This window comes from Pseudopipra pipra, chromosome 19 (assembly GCF_036250125.1).
Source record: "Pseudopipra pipra isolate bDixPip1 chromosome 19, bDixPip1.hap1, whole genome shotgun sequence".
NCBI classification, from domain to species: Eukaryota; Metazoa; Chordata; class Aves; order Passeriformes; family Pipridae; genus Pseudopipra; species Pseudopipra pipra.
In genome coordinates this window covers 3930979-3948623 of record NC_087567.1, presented here as the reverse complement: position 1 = coordinate 3948623, position 17645 = coordinate 3930979, and the positions used below count along the sequence as shown (strand labels likewise).

The 17645-nt window shown below is 44.8% G+C and overlaps 1 protein-coding gene across 6 annotated transcripts in view; it reads left to right on the top strand.

Moving 5' to 3' along the window:
• Positions 1-843: 843 nt before the first annotated feature.
• Positions 844-17645, top strand: part of TBCD (tubulin folding cofactor D) — a 579906-nt gene continuing 563104 nt past the window's right edge. For 5 of the 6 annotated variants that reach the window (XR_010435234.1, XR_010435233.1, XR_010435232.1 and 2 more), the window contains exons 1-7: positions 844-1143; positions 3923-3973; positions 4182-4279; positions 4994-5095; positions 6689-6835; positions 7638-7693; positions 12403-12535. Coding sequence is in view for 1 of the 6 variants with exons in the window: in XM_064675682.1 (XP_064531752.1) it covers positions 960-1143; positions 3923-3973; positions 4182-4279; positions 4994-5095; positions 6689-6835; positions 7638-7693; positions 12403-12535 (771 nt within the window). In the remaining 5 variants the exon portion in view is untranslated. The remainder of the gene's footprint in view (positions 1144-3922; positions 3974-4181; positions 4280-4993; positions 5096-6688; positions 6836-7637; positions 7694-12402; positions 12536-17645) is intronic. The other variant, XM_064675682.1, reaches the window with a different exon arrangement.

The window sequence follows — 17645 nt, the reverse complement described above, 5'->3', positions numbered from 1 at the left end:
GTCCCTGTCCTCAGGGTGGGTGTCCCTGTCCCCATCGTGAGTGTCCCCACCCCCAGGGTGGGTGTCTGCTCGGTGTCCCTGCTCCCAGGCTGGGTGTCCCTGTCCCCAGGGTGGGTGTGTCCCTGTCCCCATGGTGGGTGTGTCCCTGTCCCCAGGGTGGGTGTCCCTGTCCCCAGGGTGGGTGTCCCTGTCCCCATGGTGGGTGTGTCCCTGTCCCCAGGGTGGGTGTCCCTGTCCCCATGGTGGGTGTGTCCCTGTCCCCACGGTGGGTGTCCCTGTCCCCACGGTGGGTGTCCCTGTCCCCACGGTGGGTGTGTCTCTGTCCCCATGGTGGGTGTGTCCCTGTCCCCATAGTGGGTGTGTCCCTGTCCCCACGGTGGGTGTGTCCCTGTCCCCACGGTGGGTGTCCCTGTCCCCACGGTGGGTGTGTCCCTGTCCCCGTGGTGGGTGTGTCCCTGTCCCCGTGGTGGGTGTGTCCCTGTCCCCACGGTGGGTGTGTCCCTGTCCCCACGGTGGGTGTGTCCCTGTCCCCATGGTGGGTGTGTCCCTGTCCCCAGGGTGGGTGTGTCCCTGTCCCCAGGGTGGGTGTGTCCCCGCAGCTCCCCCGCCCCTCGCTCCGCGGATCCGCCTCCCTTGTTCCCTGCCGGCGCCCGTAGGAGGCGGGAGCAGCGGCGGCGCGGGGCGGGCCCGGCGCGGCCCCGGGTGTTTGTCCCGGCCATTGATTGTCCCGGCCATCGCCCCGGGACCGGCGGGAGGTCCGGGCAGCGCTCACCCTCCGCGGGGCTGTGCCCGGAGCCCCGCGGGGCGGACGGCGGGGGAAGGCGGCAGGACCGGGCGGGGCCGCGGGAGGGACCGCGTGGTGCGGCCGGGCGGGGAGTGCGGGGCGGCGGCACCGACCTGCCCTGCCCCGTGTCACCGCACCGGGACCCGCCTGCCCCGTGTCACTGCACCGGGACGGGATGGACGGAGCGGGGCCGGGGCCGGGGCCGGAGGAAGGCGAGGAGCGGGAGCCCGGGGCCGTCAGCGAGAGGAGTTTCCTGGAGAGCTTCACCGAGAGCCGGGAGGTCGCCGAGCTCATCGCGAACCTCAGGGGCGTCTTCGGGGAGCTGGTGACCCGGGAGATGGCCGTGGAGCGGTTCGTGGGTAAGCACGGCATCCACAGAGCGTGCTCTTGCTAAACACCAACATTTTGTTGTGTAAAATCTTCTATTATGTATTATTTTGTTATTGCTGATAACCAAAAAGGCGCCAAAACTCTTAATTTTTAGGTCATTGATAATGCTGGAAATTTATCAACAGGTGGTTCAGGTTTGTGTTTTTTTGCTCGTTTTGTTTCCCATCCTTTATTACCTGGTATTTAGCCACTATAATTAAAAATCCTGGTCTTAGATCTCAGAAATCAGAATTCCAACTCCTATTTTGCCTCCAGTTTCCTATTCAAATGCAGGCTGTAATTCAGTTAAAGTTTATATGTCTATCAAATAAAATACTTTCTGTAGCTAATTACTTGTCAAAACATTCACATTTTGCGCTTTAAAGTGGCAATTTAATATTTTTGCTCTTCTGTTTCATAGGAAACGTGAAGGGTTTTGAATCCATACAGATCATGTATTTTTTTCTGAGTGGAGGTAACTTGGATCTGATTTTTGTGCCACCTGATGAAAGCTGTTCTGTCCCCAGACCTCAGCTGAACCTGGGAGGGCTGTAATTAGGTGCCTGCAGAGGTGTCCTGGGTAATCAGCCCGTTACAAGGCACATCTGTGTGTTGGGTCAATATTCTGACCAGGTGATTTGTGAAAGTTAATTCAGCACTTCATGAATTTACAAACTGACTCTCGCAGACTCGCATTTTGCAAATGCTTCTGCAGAGAGTGGTGAAATTGCAAAAACTTACAGTCAAAATGTTGATCCAGTAGCTGTGTTTTTGACAGAAAGAAACCAGGTAAGCAAACAATAAAGCAGAAACTGCAAATTTAGAGATTTGAGCCTGCAGAAGTTCCTTACTAGCGTTGTATTTGACTGACTGAATTGACTGTTCCATCTGAGGAGGCCAGTGATGAACATGTAGCTGTTCAGAGAGCAGTACCCAGAACACTCACATTCTTTGATCATTCAGTGTCACAGGTGAAATGTCAGGTTTCAGTGGGGTAGAAAAAGCCATTGCTGCAAAAATCTCAGTGTCTGAGAGGCATCATCTCCCCCAGCAGATCACCCTACTGTGCCTCTCTCTGTGTCACATCACGTGTGCTGTCTCTGGGTATTTAAATTGAATTTGTGAGCTTTCTGCCTGCCTGTCATTGCTCAGTAAATACAGGCTCAATAGACTTAAAACTGGCAGGTACTGTGCAGGTGGTTCAGTGTTGGGTTATAATATTCAGTGTCCTCAGGTGTCATTTGATCCTTCCTGGGCAAAATGTCCCAAATCTGTTAAGATTGTGGTCATTGTGTGGGCTGGAGTGCTGAAATTTAGGGAATACCTTTAATCTGTGTGCAGGGAGCACAGTGATCATCCATTCCAGATGGATTTAATGCAGGTTCACAAAAACTCTGGGCGCTCAATTTTTGGTGAGCCATTAGAAACAGAAATTTGGGAAACAGTTTAGTCTGCAACCACAGTTTTGTAGGTAAATGAGGAAAGATCTCTTCTGAAATAATAGCATTAGAAGAACTGTTTTAGCTTTATTCTCTTCAGCTTTTATATTTAGGGGTTTATTTACATTACCAGGCTGGGATCTGGGAAAAGAATTTGCTGTTAAATTCCACTTCTGCTGGAAAGCTGCTGCTTTGGGCGTTGGTGGAATTTGTGTCCACCAGTTCTGCTGTTTGTACACAGCTTAAGGCATCATTATTACAGTGGGAGGTTAGTGAGGATGAGGAGCTCAGGCTTCCCTCTTGATGGCATTGTGGTATCCCAGTGGAATTGCACAGGGATACTGCTGGAAGGTGCCTTGAAAGTGGTTGTGCAGTGTCATCCACTGGTCAAGTGCAGCACTGTTGGAGTTGAGTCACACCTTGAGTGTAAGTGTTGATGTGTCAGCCAGAGAAAAAGGACAGAGAGCAAAATGGTTTGAGAGGGAAACAAATGCAGGGAAAGGAGAGGTTAAGGAGGTTTTAGTTTTCTAATTGAAAAGCTGTTTTCTGACCAAATAGATAAAATATCCCAGGACATCTCCAGCGCAACGTTGGATCGCTTGATGATTTCTCCTGGAATCCAGTTCTCATTTCTGTAGCTGATTTTTGTTGATTCTGGGTTTAAATTGAAAAGCTTTTGTGTCTAAAAACCCTGGCAAGTTGTTCCTAGTTTTTTTTTCAATATTCCATTTCAATTTGTCCTTCCTCGAGTCAGTACCCAAAAGGAAGAGACCAAAAGAGAGCGAGTGAGCAGTGACAGAGTAAGTGAATATTCAGGGATGTGAATAGTTTTGATGGGCACAGATGGGAGTAGCTGCAGTTTGTGTTTGTCCAGGTTAAAATTTGTCAAGGATTCTTTGTTCTTTGCTGAATAATTCCCTGCATTTCAAAATAAAAATGTAACTCTCCGGGTTGTGAAGAGGACCCTCACTTGCACAGTGCTGCTGTGTGGGTGTTTGTCTGCTGTAGTCAGGGAGCTCCCAAGAAAGAGGTGAGAATTTTGCTGTGCCTGTGCCCTCTGTGAGTGCAGATCCTTTGGAGTGGAACTGCAGCTTTAGATACATTCCAGGCTTGGGAATGGCAGCCTTGGGGTGACACCCAGGGTGTCCAGGGAGCACTGCTTTCTAACTATAGTTGTCTGACTTTTCCACCTCACTTACAGGTGATGGCAGCCCAAGGATACAGGAATCTTAAGCTAAAGCTGTCCAGAGTCAGGGGGTATTTCACAGTTAATGCCTCTCAAAGCCTGTCATTTGCATAGTTTATTACAGATGTCTTTTTCATTTTTCAGGTATAATGGACAAGTACCAGGAGCAGCCTCACCTTTTGGACCACCACTTAGGTAGGAATGTCATCTTTAGATAATTTTTGTGTATTTACTTGAAAATCTGTTAAACTGTAAGATCCACGTTTGTATTACAAGATTGATGTGGCTGTATTACTTACATTATAAGTAATTATTATTTACTAACTCCTTCTTTACTATTAGAAGTATGAAAAACTGTAAGTGAACTGCATGTAGTCTCACTGTTTTTCCTCTCCTTTCATAGAGGGGATGATGAATTCCTTGTTGGATATAGCACGGGACAAAGGCTCTCCTCCCCCTCTAGTTCACCTGGCTTTTAAATTTCTTTACATCATCACAAAGGTAAAGAATCCCAAATTCAACATCCTGTAACTGAAATGTGTAAGTTACCAATATTCTGTTTGTTATTTTCAAAAATAGTAAAATAAATAAATGTCTGAGTAATGTGATAAAATATTTCAAGCTTGACTGTGAAACATAAGCTCTCTTTTTTCTCATTTTTCACCATGTTTGTGATAGCTCTTTTTTTTTAATGATCCAGAATTGTAAACATCAAGGTCTGAATGTAAAAAATATTGCAGGCATTGAGATACTGAGTGATCAGACAAGAGTCATAATGTTGAAGAGTAAAATATGACAAAGAATTAGATGGATTGTGGAACTTCCATCCGTGCACAAGGAAAGAGTTCTGGACTGTGAGGGCTGAGCACTGGGATAGGTGGCTCAGAGAGGTGGTGGGGTCTCCATCCCTGAGGTACTGGGCACCCCACACACGTGGTCCTGGGCACTCTGCCCTGGGTGACCCTGCTTTAGGAGGGTTGGACGAGACAATCTCCAGAGCCCCCTTGTTTTAAAGTTGAAGAATTAGGATTTCATAAATTCTTAATAAGTTTGTAAAAACACAGACATCTCAAGGTGTTTAAGACCTTAAGTCGTGCCCTTACTCTTTTTATGACACGAGGATCCTAACCAAGAAATTCCTCAGGGAGTCTTTCCTTTCTCCCAGTAGGTGAAGATGCTGGTTGGGTCACTGAATTCTGGAACTTTCTGTTGCAGGTGAGGGGGTACAAACGTTTCCTCCCCCTGTTTCCTCACGAAGTCCGGGACCTGCAGCCTGTTCTGGACATGCTCGCGGAGCAGAACCCCAGGGATTCCGAGGTGAGGGACTTGCTGTGCTTTTTATGGCTCCAGGTGAGAAAAAACCTGGAAAAAAGTGTATAAAGCAGTGATAGACCCTGTCAGGTGTTAACTGAGCACATGGATTTAGTGTGAAACCATCACCTTGTCAGAGGAGAAATGCCTTCCTGAAGGAGAGGTCTTGGCTTTCTTCCATGGGGTTTGTTCCAAGGATTCAGAAGCAGTGGAGGTTGGGTAAAACCTGTCACCACTCATAGAAGGGAACAGATTGATGGAAACAACAGTAATGAGAAGGGCAGTGAGAGATGTTGAACCTCCAAAAGGAGTAACTGAAAAATCCTCTTCCTGCTGTGCACATCATTAACAGTCCTGGTAATTTAGCTTGAAGTCATCACAGTAAAATCACAGGAAACAGAGGTTTTAAGTTTTCTGTGTTTTTTTTTCTTATTTCTTGATGTAAGTAGGCTGGTTTGTAAACCTTTGGGTTTTGTCAAAGTTGGTAGAACTTCTGTGCTGGTAAGGAAACAAAGATTAATTTTGTTTGATTTCATAAAACATTCATCCTCAGGCCCTCAATACGTGTCTTCAGATCTTTGGGGGGTTGGTTTGGGTTTTTTTTTTGTTTTCCTTTGAAAGGGGGGAGGTGAAGATTGGAAAAAATGTCACAATTGTAGCACAAGGCCTGAATCTGCCTTTTTTACAATATATTCCTGAGTGTAGAAAAATAACACAGAATTTCAGATCTTTTCTTTCTACCTGTTTGTAGTTTGAAAAACAAAGTGACACCACTTCATTATGTGTTCTGATTTGAAAGTTTTATTTGGCTGGGAATGTTCTGGGCAAGAATCCTGATTCTAAAAAATAATTAAGCAAAGAATTTTTAATGGATTTCATGGATTGAGGTCATAGAATGTCTTGAGTTAGAAGTGACTCATAAGGATCATTGAGTCTGATTCCAAGATGCTGTATTTCATATTCTTGCATTTTTGAATAAGGAAAAATCAGAATTCCAGAGGGCTTATTAAGATAGATGAGTTTTAAGATAGATCATGGTCTGTTATAAGTAACAAAAATCATGGATTTGAAGACAATAATTGCATTGCTGCTCTAAATTAAAGTATTTTTTTAATAAACACCATCAGTTCTGACACTTTGCTGCTGTAGCTGTACAGCTTTAAAGCTTGGAAAAAGTTCCTTCTTGTCTGTCTGTCTCTCAAAGCTCATCTGAAGTCGTTTCAGTAAACCCATGACAGCAATAAATAAGAAATTAGGAAGAAAAACATATTTCTGTTATATCTGTGACCGGAGGCACAGACAGGCTGAGGGAAGGAGGAACAGGAAAATGGAAACGTGCAGTTTTCCATGGAGAAGGAGACAAACCTTCCTAGGTTTCAGGTTTGGGGAGGGGAGTCCATTAATTTTGTTACAGTTCTGCTGTTTGGGATCACTTGTAGTTCTGTCTCCTTTGGAGTTTCAGGACACTCATGTTTGGAGTTTTCTCTTCATCATCTTTGAAAGTTCCTTGGAAGCAGTGGGTAGTTTGTGCTCCCGAGACTTGCTTGGAATACATTCCAGAAAATGGAGTAATTACTTTGTTTTACCATTCCTTTCCAGACCTGGGAGACTCGTTACATGCTCTTGCTGTGGCTGTCCATGATCTGCCTGATTCCTTTTGATCTGGCCCGTTTTGATGGAAACCTTGTTTCAGAGGGAGGGAAGGCTCGGCAGCCGACCATGGATCGCATCCTGGAAGTAGCTAAAGTAAGGAAAATGCCTCTTGTAATACTTTCAAACCTCTGATACTGGGCTTCACATTTTGATATTTAATAAATAATATTCTGAAAATGATATTACTTAAGAATATATAGAATATATGTCCATGGTTTTGTGTCTAATCTGCAAAGAATGTCTCCGTACGTTTGGAATCTTCAGTCTGTTGTTTGCTGCTTTAGTGACAGGTGAGACTGTTACTTGTTTTCTCTGATGGAATAAACTAACTTATTACATATGAATGCCTGCCTTTGAGTATGTTAGTGGCTTTCAGTGTTTGAAAGTGCCAGTGAGCTTTTGCTGAAAGCCAAAATCGAGGACTTTTAGAGGAAATCGGTGTTTGATCAGAATGATTAACTTTGGAAGCTGTGACTGCCTGAAGGTTTTTCAACAAAGTTTCACTGGGTGTCAGCTCAGGTGGTGACCTGTCATCCCTTTGAGATAAAAATAGACAAGTCCCCCTCCTACAGGTACCCCAACAGCTCACACTGCTGGCACTTGCAGGCTTTTGCTTGTAGGCCAATATGCCTGTGAGTTAAGGCTTCAGTAAAGGTAATAAACATGCTTTAAAAGGCACCAGAAGGGGAGACTCTGCCTCAGATACAGTTTGTTAGATGGGAAAATTGATTTTTTACTACCTTAAGCTCAGTTTGTAATCACAGTAATGACATAATGTGTGTAATCATCATACTACTTGTAATCATAAGTATCCAGTAGTGTATTGTGTACACTGTTGTTGGTGTTAAATCTCCACGTGGGAATTCTTTTACAGTCAGTTTTCTTCTCCCTTTAGTGTTACCTGGTTGTCAGTGACAAGGCTCGGGATGCAGCTGCTGTGCTGGTGTCCAAGTAAGTCTCTTTTGTGCTCCCTGGCAGAAAGGAAAAGCCTGGCTCCCATTTCTCCTGCTGTTCCTTAGTCTGCTGTGACAGGGTTGGGAGGGCTGGAGGTTGCCAGCTGTCTGTGGGATGTTACTGGTGCTTGAATTGGATCCAACAAGTGTGTTTGTTGTTGGGAATTGATTTCCTCTGCTTGATAGAGGAATGTGTTTCTGTCACACCTGATGCAGATCTTCCCTGTCAACAGGATACTGGAGAAATTGCCTTCAGGGGCTGGTTTGGGCTACAGGGTTTCAGAGATCCTTGGTGTTGCTGCTGATTTTTGCAGGTTTTGCACTATAAATAGGGAATTGGTCTCTGATATTACTGATAGTGCTTAAATTATGTAAAGGGAAATAGTAATGCTAGAATTAACTTTCTTTATTATCTCTCATTCAGAAAGCAAAAGTTCTGTTTTCTTAGCTTTTTTTGTTGTCAAATAACTCATCAAAAGGAACAGGTGTGGGATAAGGGAACTTTGTGATCCCACTGTTTTACATGGTTGGTATTCAGGCTTGGGGACAATCTGTGACAGGCGTGTGGTTGTTCTGACATTTTTTTGCATCACTCCAGAAATACTGAATAAAATAATTATTTAAACCACCAGGGGGGTTTATAAATTTGAATAATGAGCTCGTGTACCTCCTCTCTCCTGCTGCATCCGTGGAGAGGGTGTGGGTTGTGATGCACATGGAAATAAACTACAGAGACCGTGAACTGGGATAGCACACGTGTATCCCTTGTTTCGGTATCTATCCCGGCCCCCACTCCCGCATATTCAGCTCAGGTTACGATGGATTTGGATTTCCTTCCCTTTTCCGAGTCTCCAAAGCAGTAAAAGCCCCGGCCCTGCAGTGCAGCCCGTGCGCGCCAGGGGGAGCTGCTCGCACGGCTTTGCCGGTGCCCTGCGGGGACAGGGGGACATGGAACGTGGGGACAGGGGGACGTGGGGACAGAGACAGGGGGACAGGGGGACATGGGGACAGAGACATGGGACATGGGGACAGGGGACATAGGGACAGGGGGACAGGGGACACGGGACAGGGGGACGGAGACATGGGATGTGGGGATGGGGGGACATGGAACATGGGGATGTGGGGATAGGGGGACATGGGACAGGGGGATGTGAGGATGGGGACATGGGACAGGGACACAGGGACCTGGGGACACAGGATGTAGGGACAGCAGGACACAAGAAAGGGGGACATGGGATGTGGGGACAGGGGGACACGGGACAGGCACGTGTGGACAGGGGGACATGGGGGACATGGAATGTGGGGACAGGGGGAACACAGGATGGGGACGGGGGACATGGGATGTGGGGACAGGGGGACATGGGGATGTGAGGATGGGGACATGGGATAAGGACACAGGACCTGGGGACACAGGATGTGGAGACAGCAGGACACAGGAAAAGGGGACATGGGATGTGGGGATGGGGGGACATGGGGAACACAGGACATGGGGATGTGGAGACAGCAGGACAGGGAAGACAGGGACATGTGGGCGTGGGGGACACAGGGACAGTGGGACCTGGGAACACTGAGGGATGGGGACCTGGGAACACTGAGGCATGGGGATGTGGGGACACGGGTGCAGTGGGACAGAGTGACATGGGGACAATAGGAGGGGGAGACAGGTGGATATGGGGACACAGACACAGTGGGACATGGGGACTGCAGGACACGGGCACAACAGGACATGGGGACACAAGCACAGTGGGATTTGGGGACAGTGGGACACGAGGACAGTGGAGACTTGGGGACAGCAGGACCTGAGGTTGTGACAGGGGACAGTGGGTCTGGGAAGAGAGTCACAGCCATAAACCCTGTTCATGCTCTTCTTTGGATTAAGAGCCACAAAATTTATGGGATTTATTGTATCAAAGTAGCTGTTAAATACAACATTTAGCAGAGCAGACTCTGACTGTCTCTTTAGGAAGTAACTGTCTGTGTACTTATTTTAAATTTATTCTGGGCTTCAGTCACAGGACTCAAAACTTTAGGAATTCATATTTAGTGAGTGTGATGCTTCTGGTCTGAATCTGATGGCAAATCAAGTACTGTGTTGTCTAAGAACTGACAGTGTCATGCAGAAAATCCATGAAGGACTAAAGACCAGAATCACAGTTCTCTGGTGACTCGTCCTTTGCTTTTCTGAATTACTCTGAAATATTTCAGAGCAAAATTCAAGTGACTCCATGAATGATTTGTGTAGTCTGGAGTAAATAATCTCTAGCCTGTTACATACTTATGTCCATGTAACAGAAAATAGGTTTGGCTCATTATCCTTCCCTTTGAGGGTGGGGAGGCCCTGGCACAGGTTGCCCAGAGAAGCTGTGGCTGCCTCTGGATCCCTGGAAGTGTCCAAGGCCAGGTTGGATGGGGCTTGGAGCAACCTGGGTTGGTGGAAGGTGTCCCTGCCCGTGGCAGGGGGTTGTAACTGGATGGTCTTGCAAGTCCCTTCCACCCAAACCATTCTATGATTCTATAATTCTGTGATCCTAATTAGTTTTTGCAGTGATTTTGGAACGACTAATTAGAAGTTGCTTTTCTGGGATCTTTATGTATCTGCAAGGATAATCTGCCTTGTCACAGGTTGACAGAAGCAGAGGATTTGAGGTGACAGCGTGACACAGAATGAATTCTTATTGAGCATTCACATGAGCCTTCTTCACTTCCTAGAATTCCAGAAAGCACCCAGATTAACCAACACCAATAAACTCTTGAAGTTACACCCAGTATTTGGGAGCCTTGTCAAGTAAGGGTGACAGTAATTAAAAAAGAGTCTTTTATCACATTATACTTAATCAAATTTGCACTTCAGAGTGTCTATAAAACTAAATTTTGAGGGGGAGGCTTTATACAATAACCTGATTGATTGCAGCCTTGTGTTCAGCAGAACTTTGTGTTTGTGCTCAGCCCTGAGTTTCGAGGGGATTTTACCAGTGCCCTGCACCCCACGCTGGGTCCTGTGCAGGCACCTCCTGTCTGCAGTTGTCTCATTGTCTTCACCTTCGTTTATTAACTGAATTAATTGTTATTAGGAGTAAATGATCACAACAAATAAAGTGATAGAACACATTAGGCTGGTTCAAGTACCACGTGTGTAAAGCTGTAATGGCACTGCTTAGTGGACTTATAATTATTTAGTTTATTATGAAAACACCATTTTCAAAATAGCCTGATGATTAAAATGCTCCACCAGGAATTAGAAGACTGGCTCCAGGAAGGCCTTTCCCTGCTTTCACATCCCCAAACAGTTTTTTAATGAGATGAGGTCATTGTGCCATCTTCCTGGAGCTGGACTGTTAGTTGGGTGGGCAGGAACACAACGGTCCTGGGACAGATGGAGAGATAAGATACAGGAGTCTGACTGTGTAGCATTTGAGAGGGAAAGTCCCTGGGGAGCAGGAGGAAGTCTGGGTTCTTACTGGTGCTCCAAGGAGTTATGAATTCCAAGTGAAGTTTAGGAACATCAGGATTCAAGGCTTCCTGTTTTCCAGAGTAAGTTGCTTTTCACAGGGTGAAGAAGCTGGAGCTTGTTTCGTGAGTTCTCCTTTCTGCCTGCTCAGTGAGGGTTTGCAGTAGGAGGAGATGAGGCTGATCCTTATCCTGCTGTTAGTCTGGAGGTTAGGGCACTCCTTTGGGAAAGAAAGATTTAAGGGTCTAGGAACCAGCTCATCCACTTCACAGGTCACTTCTCTCACCTGTGCCCTTGGGCCAAAGGCAGCTTCATCCTTGGTGTTCTGTCACAAAACAACCCTCCTGCAATTTACCCTCCCCAAATCCTCCTTCTCCTGCTTAACAGAACAGGGACTGGCTTGGAAGCCAGTCCATCCCCTGTGCTCACTGTTCCCATGTTCTCTGTCAGTCTCTTGGTGCAGCTCCCCAGTTTCTGGGGGTGTGGGAAGGAACCAGGTCCCGACTGTGCACATCCTCTTGAACTGCCCTGGGCTGTGCTGGGTGGGCTTCCCTGGGTGCCTTGTTTCCTTTAGGTGCATTGACAACAAATTTAGTCTGAATCCCTGCTGGAGCAGGATCCTGGTTTGTAGGGGCCAAGACACTCACTGAGAGAACTGAAGCTGATGCTTGGCTGGTGCAGGGGATGGCTGAGTGTAGGTTTACAGAAGTTTAGCCATGATGAACCTCTTTTTTTCCCCATCTCTTGACCCATCTAGTGTTAAATAGCAGGTGTTTGACCTTTTCAGATATCTGAAAAGCCAAATTTAGCCTCACTGGTTACTCATTCTAGGCCTGGCTGATGGCAGAAGGTGCAACAGGGTCCCATTGCTGATTTGCACTGATTTTCAGATTTGCAGAATGGCTGTTCTTGGTGAGAATGGTGGAGAATCCTCATATTTGTTTCAGCTTCTTAACAATTCTAATGGGAATAACTTTTATCTGGGGCCTTTGGAAATTTTGTTGCTTTACAATTAAGATAAATCTTTAGGATTCAAGTTTTAGGTGGGTTTGATGTGAAAGCAAAATTCTGGGCCTTGCTCAGAAGCAGAATGGCTACACGTGGGATGTTTTGGAGCGTTCCCACCCTCAGCAATTTGGGAAAATATCCACTGGATAACTGTTTTCAGGAACTACAACCACTTTGGATAGAAGGAAAAATGGTTTTTATTGAGTGTCATAAAGTCAGTAACTGCAGTGTTTTGTTTTTTTCTGTGACAGGTTTATTGTTCGCCCTGATGTCAGGCAAAGCAGGATGGCAGAATTCCTGGACTGGGTGCTCTCCATGTTATCCAGATCCTCCTCCCAGACCATGGAGGGGACTGTCATTGTGAATGGCATGCTCCAGGCCCTGGTAAATATTTCCTTGGAAAGACAGATGATTGGTTTTATGATCAAAGGATATTGTTATGGTAGTTCTTTGATGGCAAATGCACAGAGAGGTTCCTGGTTATTAAAAAAGCAGAAATTAATATACAGCTGGAATCTCCTCCACAGAAGTTTGGACAGTGTAACTTCCCAATTATGTATATTTTCTTTAAGTTGTCTTGTCATCACCAAATGAGAGTGAAGTTGCCAGTACTGAGAAATAACTGTCAAAACAGGGATTTTTTTTTTCTCTCTGAACAAAACCTTTGAAATAAATTAAAAACTGGGAACTGTACAGAATGAAGAGGTTGGACTTCTGCTATAACAGTGATCTCTCCTGGACTTTTCAGAGCTGGTAACCAAAATGCAAGGGATGCTTTAAAGTTGTATCCGTTGTTCTGCAACTAACATACTGTTCTCAGTAGTTTCAAAAAGCCACACTAAATGTGTTGGTGTCCTGCTAATCTGAATGAGTTTTTGTTTAATGCCCTTTCCTTGTGAAGTAATAGGGATGTATGATTCAGAAGAGCTGAATTCTCAGTTTGGGTTTTAAACTGTACCTGCCACGTGTGGGGGAAAAATCTGCAGTACCTGAAGCACTGCTCTGTGGCTGCACTCCTCTTGTACATCCTAAAAAGGTCTTTTAAAAAGCTTTATTGTAGTTTTAGAAGTATTTTAGAAGTATTGGTGTGCATTTTGAAATACTGGGATGACAGTTCTGGTGTCTGTGGCAACTCTGATGTCCGAATATATTTGGGTGGAGTGGGGGAGTTTGTTGTACCTCCTTGGTTTGGTTGCCGACCAAAGCCGAGGCAGATTCCTGTGTGCAGCCTTTGCACTTGCACAGGTTTAAGGATTTGCTGCTGTTTGGACAAAGTTTTAATAGTTTGCATTAATTTGCTGCCCTTTCAAACCAGTTGCTAAGAGGACTTGTGTGCAGTGTGGCACTGAACATCAAAGCAAAGCTCTGCAGTGAGGGTGTGGGGGTTTTTTTGTTTTCTTTTTTTTTTCCCCCCCGTCGAGCTCTTCCAAATAAGAAGACAGGAGAAATGATCTATATTTAGAACAACTGAGGAGCTGCTGCTCCAGCAGGAGGAAGCAGTTATTTGTGTGCACTGCAGCGTTTCAAAAGGCAGAATGATGTTTCATCATTTTATTGTCAGATCTGGAAAGGGAGCCGGCCTGGTTGCCATTCCCGGGGCGTGATGAGACCTGCAGGATGTATAATGCATTAGTGTTTTGTCGTAATTCCTTTGAGTTTGGCTTTGGCTCCATCCACCTGTTCATTAGTGCTCACTAAGCGAAACAGGTGAATACTCAACAAGTAGAATCGAAACCAGAATGTGATACAATAGACCTGGGAGCAGAGCCTGCTGCCTTGCTTTTGTGGGACTTCTTTTTTTTTTCCTCTTCACAGCTCATAATTCCTCTTCCAATTGGTAGATTTGAGCAGGTTTTTAAAGCCTCTTCTTGCATTCAGTCTTCAATTTTTCATTTCAGTCGCTAAAATGTAAGCATGAGTTACATCATTAGGGAATAAAGGTTCTCAGAGTGGTATGTTTGTACTGAGTGTATTAAAAATGTATTATGTGTGTGGTTAAGAGGAGCAGAAAATACTTATTTCAAGAGTTAAATATTATAAAAATATTTATATATAAATATATAAAAATATTTTTATAAATATTTATACATATACAAATATTTTATAATATTTAACTCTTGAATTCCTATTTATGTAAATTAGGAATATTTATATATAAATATATAAAAATATTCCTAATTTACATAAATATATATATTCTTTGTATTTTAATATTAAGAATTTTGTATCACACTTGTAGCATCAACGTTGTTAAATGAAAAAATATCAGCTGAAAGTAAGTGCTTAAAGTAAACTTTTTCTCTTAAACATGCAAGATTCTAACTATATAATATATATTTATTGTTATTTACATATATTTTATATATATAGTGTATATATATTATTATTGTGTAAATATACACATTCTATAAATGAATGCATTATATGGTATTGACATTATATTATATATATTATATATATATTACACTATATATATTTATATTTTGTTTATTCTATAAATAAGCACATATTTATTCTATAAATAAGCGTATATTTATTCCATAGATAAGCACATATTTATTCTATAAATAAACACAATATACTTTAACATAACAAGTGATCGCTGAGTGTGTAAAGTTGAACACATCCTCACGAGGGACAGCTAAAACTTGTGTCAATAAGCTTCAAAATTCTTTGCCCTTGGATTCCTCCAGGAATTTTTTACTTTATGAGCCAAACTGAGCTGCCTGGGCATTTGTCTCTGAACAAGCAGGAGGAAAAAAAAGACCCTTTTGCAGTTTCTGGTCAGTGCAGCGAGGTGGGTTTTGGGAATGTGACAGGTTTCGGGAATGTGACAGGTTTCGGGAATGATGTAACCCAGCAGAGTGGGGATAAAAAGTCTTCCCCTCGGAGCAGAAGGGGGCTGCCCCAAACTGGGGGGGTTTGGTCAGGTTTTGATCTGGTGCTGCTCATGGTCTGCGCTCAGCCAACGCCTCGGAGCGAGCTCGGCGCGGAAAAACCGCTCGGAAAAGACACGAAACTGCTGCATTTCAATGAAGTGAAACTGCAAGTCAGGGACGCAGGGAGTCGTTGGCCGTGGCTGCACTTTGATCTGCCTCCTCGTGGCCCCGAGCCCGCCGATCAGGTGTGTGCTGTTTCATCTCACTCAGCGTTCTGTGCAGAACGAGTCCGGCTGTTCCGCGGCTCCTGTCGGAACACGCACCCGGCATTACACATTGTAATTCCACCGGGGCCGCCTTTTTTTTTTTCTTTTCCCTTCCACCTGTCGTCAGTAACAGGCCATTTCCCAACAGGGGGGCACCAGCAGAGTGACACTGTTTCAGATTCAGCGTTTCAAACTCTTTTTGTTGCAACTAACCTCGCACTTTGGAATTAAATCCCAGGTTCTTCGTGCATTTAACAATCCCAGATTATTAAAAAATCACTACTTTTTTTTTTTTTTTTATAACATCTGTTTACTCGAAGGAAACTTCTCCCCTGTTTCAAGAATCTGCATTTTAAATTCTCTTGGTCTGGAGGTTTGCTTTTAAACCTGCCATTATATCAAACAGCTTTTTAGTTATCGCTGCAGGGCGCAGCACTCCCAGTTCTTGCGTGACAGAGATGTCATCACGTTGAGGTAGCCTTGGGCATTGAAACTTATTAAACCTTATTTGTTTTATAAGTGATTCAGTATACAAGTGTGAGTAATAATTAAAAAAAATAAAACGCCCTGCACAGCGATCTGATGAAACTCGAGTCTTAAGAAGGAGGCATTTCCCTGAGCTGTCTCTAATGCAAAGGTTATTTAGCAATAGCTACATGCTTATGTAAATTTGGCTCCAGGGAAGAAAGAACTCTCTAACTCCATTCTTTCAGACCCAGAGGCACAAAAATAGAATATTTCCAAATAGAATGTTTCCCAAGTCTCTGTATTTTTGGCATTCTCAAAGAATTGGCCGTGTTAGGATTGTCTGTTGGCATTACTTTTTTTAAAAAGGGGTTGTTGCTTAGTGGTTTGGTGATAAAGGTGTAGAAAAAGCAGTGTTGGTGAGAGAAACCAAAGTTCTTATATCTGCAGGTACCAAAGGCACTGACTCCTTCTTGATAATGCCATTTCTGTCCTGAGTGTCACTGAGTATTTGTTCTAATGTGGCCTTGTCTGACACTGCTCAGGTTTTTCCTTCTCAGCAGGAGTTTTGTGGTTTGTTCAAGGTCCAGCAGTTCTGTTGTCATAAAGCTGTTTCTTTTTCCTGTCATAAAGCTGTTTCTTTTTCCTGTCAGAATGTGTTACTGTCTCAAGCTGCTAAATTTTATTTCCCTTCCAAATATTTAAAATCTGCGGTTTTGGGTCATCTTAAGATGGAAAGCTCTCCATGTGTTGGTCTAAACTTCTCAGACATTCAGCTGATAAATAACTGAGGTCACATGGAAGGTGCCATCCTTTGGATCCCTGGGCTGTGTTGGTGTCTGACGTGGATGTGTTGTGGTGATGCTCAGCACCCAAACACGTGTGTGCCACAGCAGGAGTGCTGCTTGTGCTGGAGACAGAGTGAGAACAAGGGCTTTAACTAACCCATTTAACCATTAGCTGCACATGGAGGTAGGGAATATTTAATGCATTCTAAGTGAACTGAGGTTCTGACAGCATGTCCTCTCTCCTTGCACCCAGCCAGGAGGCAGGGATGGCTGATGGCATTCCCTGGGTGTTGTGTGGCTACCAGGGGGTGCTCCAGAGCAGTGCAAGGCATCATTTCCTGCTCTTCCCAGCGAGGCTGGAATTATCCTCCCAGTCCTCCACTTGGTTACAACCAGAGGGGAGATCCAGACTTGTGCCTCCTGCTCGGCAGGAAGATCCACTCACTCCCCAGCAGCCAGGCCACCCCTCGTGGTGATTTGTGTAGCTTGGGGAACAAGTCCTGGAGATGATCCCGACTGATAGACCTCCTGCAGGTCGGGCCCAAAGTGGGTTAGGCAGACAATTGGCAGGTGTGGTGTCTCTGCTGGGATTACTGAGAAACTGGGCTGTGTTTGCCTTGCCCGGCGCTGTTTCTAAAGCAGAGCCAGACCTGACAGTCGTCATTGCTTGCACACCACTGATTTTCTCTAATTTGTAGGTGGCTTAATTATTTATAAGAGAGGGAGTCACATACTTCTCAACAGTTGAGCAGGTTGGGTGGGTTGTGTGCTTTGTGTCCTCATTAGGTGAGGAGCCCGTGGCGTAACTCCGGCTGCCGGGATGCTCCGACAGGCAGGCTCCTGGCTTTCAGCACTGGCAGCTGCTGACACCAGAGTGCCTGTGCAGGTGGCAAACCAAGCTTATTAATTGCTTTGTTTGTATCAGATTTTTGGAAATGGTGTGCCTTGGATATTTTTCTTCCTTCAAGGCAGGAAGTTTAAGCTGGATACTGCAATGCCGATTCGGCCTTTTTCCTATATTTTTCCTATATTTCCTTTTTTTTTTTTTTATGTTTTCCATTCATGCATCTTGAACTTCTCTTGTTAATACAACCCC